Raw genomic sequence first — 8,021 nt, 5'->3', positions numbered from 1 at the left:
CACTCAGTATGACTTTCTTAGCTACAGTATATATATATTTATATATATCTCCCTGGCATATTACATCATGTATGCAGCAGCATACAAGACATGTTTGGACTCACCTTGTTGTGCTGTGCTCACTTGAACAGGAAGGTTGGTGCAGCGGTCCTTCGTGGGCAAATTTTGTCATCAAACTTTGTCATCAAAGTCTAACATTTTCTGGATTTACGGTGCTTTCAAGACAACTGGGAACACTGACGTCAGTGACCTTTAGGTCGGAGCGCTAGAAAGAAGCCCGATTTCCCGACTTGGAATTCTGAGTTGGATGACCAACAGCTGTCTTGAACTCACTGAAGTCTGAGATTTCCCAGTTCCGAGTTTCCAGTTGTTTTGAACGCGGCAGAAATCATGCTGGATTGACAGCATGGCCAATGTTGAATGTCTATCCTTTTACGCTTGGAAAAGAGACCCTTAAACCCAGACCACACATCCACTCCACTGAATAGCAGGCTAGTGATTAATTTGCAACGCTTGCAGTTAGCCACGGATTCCTTCCAAACCACTCATTGTTGAATTTGCGATTTCCAACTTGTGTAATGTTTATGTCCAATGGCCTATGAGCACCGATACGTTTTATCTATAATTTCTCTTCATATGACAAGGATTAAAAAGGATTTGCAGTAGATTGTCGACTTGATTCATGTTGATGACTGCTAGCTTGCTAGCCAAGATTGAATGTATGATGTTGACAGTCCAATCAAAGCTACGGTAGATATAACGTGATTTGACGTCATTTTATCTGTGGCCAATCACCTTGAGCCTTCTTGGATGGGCACTTCTAATGTAACAATATGGCAGCACCCAAGGGGCTTTATTTTTCGAGCTCTGCCCGTAGATTTGGCAGTGACATAGTGTCCCCATGAGTGACAGAACACTGGGACAATCACGGCGCAACTAGAGAACATTACCAACCCCTACGCTCCGTATTTTCTGCTAGCTTCCCCACCACCACAGAAAGCACTGAGCTAGGCTGAAACACCTCCATTTTGGAGCTGCCTTACTCAAGAAAGCAAAAGAGACCATGTTGTAAGCGGCTTTATTAACTCAATTATGTTTGTTTTTTACATTGTTTGCAAACTGATGTGATACATTTTAAAGCCAAAATAACAGCCACTTTTTTTTGTTGCTAAACAGGGCTCTGCCTCACCTGCCCTGAATTATGGGTCGCCACTGGAGCTGAATCATTAGGTCAGAAACACTGATTTAGCAAATATATTTATCCAGCCAGAATCCCTTTCTTTTACTTTATTCAACTAAAGAAAACAATTTAACCTTCATACATCATTTGTATTTATTAAAAAAAACACTTGCTATAATTTAGACACAAGATTGAGAAAGAGGCTACAACAAAACAATGTATTACGACATGACAAAGTACCATAGTATTATAGTGGAAGCTGTTAGCCGGGGGAGGCTAGCATCTCTTCTCTAGCATGACAAAGTACCATAGTATTATAGTGGAAGCTGTTAGCTAGGGGAGGCTAGCATCTCTTCTCTAGCATTGTCTCTTCTCTAGCGTAATCCAAATACCCTTCTCTGGTCGGAGTATGAGGTCACCCAGAGGTCTCAGCTCCTCTCGGCTCTGGCAGGCCCGCACGGAGAAGTGACGCAACACCGAAGACAGCACCACCTTCTCCTCCATCATGGCAAACCGCTGGCCTGGAAACAAAGGACATACAGACATGCATGTGAGGACACAGGCCTTTTCCCAATACCCATACTTTTGTTCTAAATAGTAGGCTTTTTGGGTATGTGATATTTAGACATTTGAGTATGCTTTAAATGTCATACTAATTTTGTATTTTATCAAGTAGAATTTGCTGCACACTATTGAGGAAGAGAATTGTCTTTTCACCCTCACAGGTGTTTCACAACAGCTGATAATCAAAATAGGGGACGCGCTCTACAAAAATGAATGAATGGCGGGGATCAAGCTCACTTGCGCATTCAGATGAAGCCTTCTCAGTATGAGTATGAGTATGAGTGGTATGTTTATATTTGTTGCTTACTGCATACTTTTTTACTGAACAGTATGTTCAAAATAGTATGTAGTATTAGTACATAGTCTGTAGTTTTAGTAAGTAGTAGGCAATAGAGATTCAGACATACAGTAGACAACAATCTGACCGTAAAATCAGACAACTGTTTCCTTTCATTCAGATTTTGTGGGTCTCTCTCTTTGTCACTCTCTCTCTGTCCTATCTACCCCCCCACTCTATCAACTTGAGGAGAGAGACAATCTGTCTCATTCAGTGTGTGGGAGACAGGGCTGATTGGCGGCAGCGGCTCTCCTCTCAGGAGATGGAGAGTCAGTGCTCCTTTGCTCCTCCTCGCTAAATGGATGATTGATTGAGGAAGAGTGGGCTTTTAAAGAGAATGGGAGTGTAAAAGAGGTAAGTGAGGAAGCAGTTTCATAATAAGTGTTGGCTTTAATTCAATGTGACCCATCAGGGAAGGTGCAGCGCCCTGCTTCTAAATTGAGCTTCTCCTTTCAGTTTCTTTTCCACTTCCTGAAGCCAGACTGTGGGTCAAAATCATTTAGCTGGGTCCTTGACCTGTGTCTGTACCATTGCAATCATTTTGATATCATGGTTCGTATATTAGACCCATATTAAGAGGAGAGAGGGATATGAATGGTAATATGTCCTCAGCTAACCGATGCAGTTCCTGGGTCCAGCGGAGAAGGGGATGTATGCGTAGGGATGTCGTCCTGTGCTGTTCTCTATCAGGAAACGCTCTGGCCGGAACTCCTCGGGATCCGGGAAGTATCGTGGATCGCGGTGCAGGGCGAAGGGAATGATCAGGGCATTCACTCCTTTAGGAATTTTAAAGCCATCTGCAATGGGAGGATATTAAGTATCAGTCATGGAATTACATTTAATTCATTTCTAACTGTGGGCTCATTGTGCTGACAGTTGCATTAAACATCATGTCAATATTTTCTACCTGCAGTAAAACACTGACTTGTATTAAGTAAGGGTGTTGCTTGGTCACACAGTGGAATCAAAGCTCAGTTCTTTGGCAAAGAGTGACATGTACCCATACTCAGACTAACAGATGCTTGCCCACCCTGAGAAGGAACACCGGATTACTAACACTGTGATTTCGCCACTGAGTCGACAAACTCCTCTGAAAATGTCGAAATCTGTATTTCCTCTAAAACTACAGTTATGCTTATATTCAGAGATAACAGGAAGTGCATATAATATTCTAATTAGTCTAACAGTGAAATCCATCCATCTGCTTCCGCCTTGGTTTTACGCTATCAGAAAATGCTTTTACTGCAAGCGGAGAGAATGGAGAACAGGCTGCCAGAGCTGACATTGGCAGACGGAAATACAAGTCCTGACTTGTGCTGTTTCAATGAGATGGAGATGACACCCGTGGCTTCAAACAGCGAGGCTCTTAGTCTGCTGCCATTTTACAGGTAAAGGTACACTTTGGGACAATCTGCTGCCACCTACTGATGTGACAGTCGTCGCTTACGGTGCGCGCGAACATGGGCACGGCGGGGAAGAGGCGAAGGGTCTCCTTGATGACGCATTCAAGGTAACGTAACCTCTTCAGGTCATCGACGGTGACGGAACGGTTGGAGGAACCTGGGTGGGAAAAAGAGGGACATATGGATGGGATTTCATAATACAATGGTCACATGCGAAAAGGAGAGAACAGGAATATGAATGAAAAAGAGTAGTGAGACAGAGAGACACGTGGCTATATGTAATACAACTGTCACATGGAATGAGGAGAGAACAGGAATATGAATGAAAAGGAGTATATTTACCGAACACCACTTGGAGCTCCTCCTGGACCTTGGTCTGGACCTCAGGGTAGGATCCCAGTAGGTGAAGGGTCCAGTTCATAGAGGCTGCTGTGGTGTCATGGCCCTAACAACACACAATCATTCAGAAGAGCGCATTAGGGTTGTGTTGAACAGTGTGCCATTTGGGACGTAACCCATGTGCAGTTGTCTAATGTACATCTAGTCATTTCAAGTACAAAGAGGAACTATCCCACCTACAGTATGAAGTGTTGTTCGATTGCAGAGGGCCTCAGTGGAGTCACATGCTAAATGTGTGATCATATTAGTGGTGGGTTTCATTACCCTACCTCAAACATAAAGGTGTCCACCTCCTCTTGGATATCACTATGGCTCAAGTAATTTCCCTCCTCATCAGTGGCTTTTAACAGCATGTCCAGGAAGGCAAGTCTTCTACTTTTGATGCCATGGTCAGATTCACTGTCAGAACCTGCACTCTCCATGCTTTCTGCTCTCTCCTTGATCACCTGGAGATTACACAAACATTAATACCATACAGTTATACTTCATTTTTGTTCAAAATAAATCTGTGCCAATAGCCATGCTAACAAGATGATTATTACAATATATAAAAGATGATAGTCAGTCAACTGGAATCCTTTCTTATCTGTTATATCCATTTTGTTAGCATGATCATTTTTGGCAGTCCAAACCACAAACACTTGGACATACAATAGGTACTTTAAAGACCTCAGTAGATCTACTCACACTCTGAGTGAATGAATGGAGGATCCTTAGTCTATTGTCATGGTCCTTCCCCTCCCATAACAGACTGTAGATGAAGTCTGACCAATACCAGGGAGCTCTCTGGCGACGACCGATGATGTCACTCATTCTGTAAAGAGAGCTCAGTAAATCTCAGTAAATCTACTCCCCCAAGGAATGTAGACAGGATATAGACAGGATGTAGACAGGATGTAGACAGTGTATAAGACTATGTCATGATAGTTTATTAACATGTTAATACTTACTTGTACACACTGCGGACGTACTCAGACTCACTGTTACTTTGTGCGTAGATGTTCTTTCCCATTGCCGTTTCTGAAACAAAAACAAAAAATAGGAAACAATGTGTCATCATTAGCATTTATTACAAATGACTTTTATCACAGATTTGGAGAGTTGATTTTTATACTGCCATTCCAAAATCAGTCACTCACCACAAATAATGTCCAAAGCACAGAGTGTGATGTAGCTAAAACAGTTGAATGGATCTCCTCCCGCCTGCTTCTCCAGTTTCTGTGTTAAAACCTCAGCCTGCTCATTCATCACCTCCAGAAACTCAGCCAAGATGGAGAAATGGAAGGTCGGGGTCAACATCTTCCTTCTGCCACGCCACTTATCCCCTGTGCTGTTAGAGGCAGGACAGAGAGAGAATCACTTATCCCCTGTGCTGTTAGAGGCAGGACAGAGAGAGAATCACTTATCCCCTGTGCTGTTAGAGGCAGGACAGAGAGAGAATCACTTATGCCCTGTGCTGTTAGAGGCAGGACAGAGAGAATTAACTCGAGTATGTCCCAAATGACACCCTATTTTTTATACAGCCCTATTCTTTATACAACCCTATTCTTTATAAAGCCCTATTGGCCCTGGTTAAAAGTAGTGCATTATGGCCTGCCGAGTGGTGCAGCGGCCTAAGGCACTGCATCGCAGTGCTAGAGGCATCACTACAGACCCGGGTTTGATCCTGGGCTGTGTCGCAGCCGGCCGCAACCAGGAGACCAATGAGGTGGTGCACAATTGGCCTAGTGCCGTCCGGGTTAGGGGAGGATTTGGCTGGCTGGAATGTCCTTGTCCCATCACGCTCTAGCGACTCCTTGTGGCAGGCTGGGCGCATGTACACTGCCTTCGGTTGCCAGCTAGATGATGTTTCCTCTGACACATTGGTGTGGCTGGCTTCCGGGTTAAGCAACCAGTGTGTCAAGAAGCAGTGCGGCTTAGCAGGATCGTGTTTGGCTCTCATGGCTCTCGACCTTCGCCTCTCCCGAGTCCGTACAGGAGTTGCAGCGATAGGACAAGACTAACGACCAATTGGATACAAAAAAGGGGTAAAAAAGTTCCCATTTTTTTAATTTATAATTTGTGACTATAAAGGGAATAGGGTGCCATTTGGGATGCAACCAACACTGAATCAGAAGGGTGCAGGGGGCTGCCTTAAATCGACAGCGATATATATGTAATCAGTTTAAAGTCCTCAGTGCCAATACTGTTTTTGATAATGGGGGAAGGAAGGAAGGGGAAAATGACCTACCTGGTGAGCAGGCCAGTCCCCAGCCAAGGCTGCATAAACCTATAGAAATAGGCCTTGTCTATGTGTTTGGAACTGTGCAGAATCCCCTTCAAAGAGAACAAATGAAATGAGAACAGATCCAGAAAAACAGACCAGAATTAACAAAAGATTGGAAGACTAGCTGTCGTCATGACGTCAGCTAATGGGGATCCGAATTAAGTTTAAACATTAAAATTATGCTCAATGGATAGGTAATGTGCTATATATCTCTGACAGTATCTGATGATTATCCAGTCAGCGTCAGCAGTAATACAGGTAGTAAAAAAGTCCCAGCAGTGTGGCGATTACCTCCACAGTCTCTGCGTGAAATAAGACCACCAATGGCAGGGGTCCAACCCAAACCTTCAGCAATGGTAAATGTCTGAACTCCTTAGTGCCTTCAATAATTTGGTTGAAGAAATCTACCAAAAAAGAAAAATGTACTGCTATTGCATTTTTTACTTGGGAAATATTAGATAGCCTAACCTAAATACAGCTCAGAGGAGAGGATCTTACCTCCTGCATTAGTGCTGAACAGAAGTGCATTCCCAATGATTGGATAAGCTCCATCCACTCCAGGGATTGGCCTCAACTCGTTCCAGTCCTGAAAGTATTTCTTCAGTGGATGGTACATGATGCAGGCCAACAGAACAATCAGAAGGACCAGACATATGATCCCCAGCGTGTATGTTCCAGACATAATCACCATCTTGGTTTAATGTAGCAGTCTGCTATGTTGTGAAATCCCTCTGATCTGTATGCGGAGCAGCTTTTGACGGACTTTAGACTGGTTATGCACTTCTCCTTTGGCACAGTTAACCGTACGGGTACTGGAACCTCGACTCTCATGCAGCTACAGTGTGAGAAACTGGGTCATGTTGGCTGCAGCAGTTAAGTGTGGGGTGGAATGATGGGGATGGGTAATATGAAAACAAAGGTTGGCTGTGTAATGATGGCAATTACACAATGTGTGTGTGTGCATTTGGTAGTTAATAGTTGTTTTCTCTTCTCCTCTGACATTGACTCATGGGGTAATTAAACCACAACTACACTATTATTTGCACACTGATTAGATAAGCTCATTACACTCCAGAAATACAAATGTGGCATGCAACAGAAATAGCCATTTATTGCATAACAAAATTATATTGTTACAATTTCAAAATAATATTTGAATGAATGATCATTTCTTGAAAAACCTAGGGTATTCAAGACACTGACATTTCTGTAGAAAACATACAAGTTGGACCAAGTTCATGTTTTTCCTCCTAACATGGCTCATTTAGCAAATGTATTTAGCCACATTGAATTTAGATGTAGTAATGACCTGTTGTGTTAAGAAGCAGCTAATAATCTGGATAAATGTTATGCATTGCATCGAGAATAATTTAGCCAAATGAATATCCAATTGGACCTTTCTTCCTGTTGTTTCCATAAATTCCGGTTTTGACTACATAGAATACAGCTACGGATGAGATTTACCATTGAACTACCGCAAGAGTTAGGATTTACATTTTGAAGCCAGATGATGAGTCTGAGTTGGATATCACCACATGCGCCACATCGCGAGACTTCCGGAAATGCTTGTGAACTAGACCAAGCAGACCAGGCCAGGGTTTGGGGTCCATGAGAGAAGTGAAAAATTCTTCCTTAGTTTTCTCGAAATCTAAAGGCACAACTTATATTTGAGACAATGTCTTAAGTAGTTGAACATGTTATTACTCCAACCACGTGAAAGTGACACATTTTCATTTTAGTCAAAAATACTTTGATATTGAAAGAGTCCCTTTGATTTGATGGCATGCACATGCGCAGTTCGGCACGTGACGACCGTTAAAGCTGATGACGTGTTTCTGCAGAGCTTAGCTAGCCAACGTCGCCATGACATCG

At 43.0% G+C, this 8,021-nt stretch overlaps 1 protein-coding gene across 1 annotated transcript; it reads right to left on the bottom strand.

Moving 5' to 3' along the window:
* Positions 1–1,061: 1,061 nt before the first annotated feature.
* cyp4v2b (cytochrome P450, family 4, subfamily V, member 2b) lies at positions 1,062–6,937 on the bottom strand. The gene is made up of 11 exons (XM_029771614.1): positions 6,648–6,937; positions 6,441–6,553; positions 6,114–6,199; positions 5,023–5,213; positions 4,834–4,903; positions 4,571–4,697; positions 4,153–4,329; positions 3,827–3,929; positions 3,507–3,641; positions 2,699–2,878; positions 1,062–1,701 (listed from the first exon to the last, which is right to left on the bottom strand). Exons 1-11 carry the CDS (start codon positions 6,838–6,840, stop codon positions 1,538–1,540), a joined length of 1,539 nt encoding a protein of 512 aa, XP_029627474.1. The 5' UTR covers positions 6,841–6,937; the 3' UTR covers positions 1,062–1,537.
* Positions 6,938–8,021: the final 1,084 nt, after the last annotated feature.

The sequence above is a fragment of the Salmo trutta genome, chromosome 13 (genome assembly GCF_901001165.1).
Source record: "Salmo trutta chromosome 13, fSalTru1.1, whole genome shotgun sequence".
Classification (NCBI taxonomy): Eukaryota; Metazoa; Chordata; class Actinopteri; order Salmoniformes; family Salmonidae; genus Salmo; species Salmo trutta.
Note: the sequence above shows the minus strand (reverse complement) of the source record. Positions and strands in the feature narration are given on the sequence as shown.

What these genes read in the sequence shown, in the direction of transcription:
- cyp4v2b (XM_029771614.1), bottom strand. Translation starts at nt 6,840, where the DNA reads ATGGTGATTATGTCTGGAACATACACGCTGGGGATCATATGTCTGGTC. An exon ending in GTTCAGCACTAATGCAGGAG is followed by an intron (nt 6,554 to 6,647) that starts GTAAGATCCTCT and finishes CTTTTTTGGTAG; the next exon opens with ATTTCTTCAACCAAATTATT. An exon ending in TGGACCCAGGAACTGCATCG is followed by an intron (nt 1,702 to 2,698) that starts GTTAGCTGAGGA and finishes CTTTGTTTCCAG; the next exon opens with GCCAGCGGTTTGCCATGATG.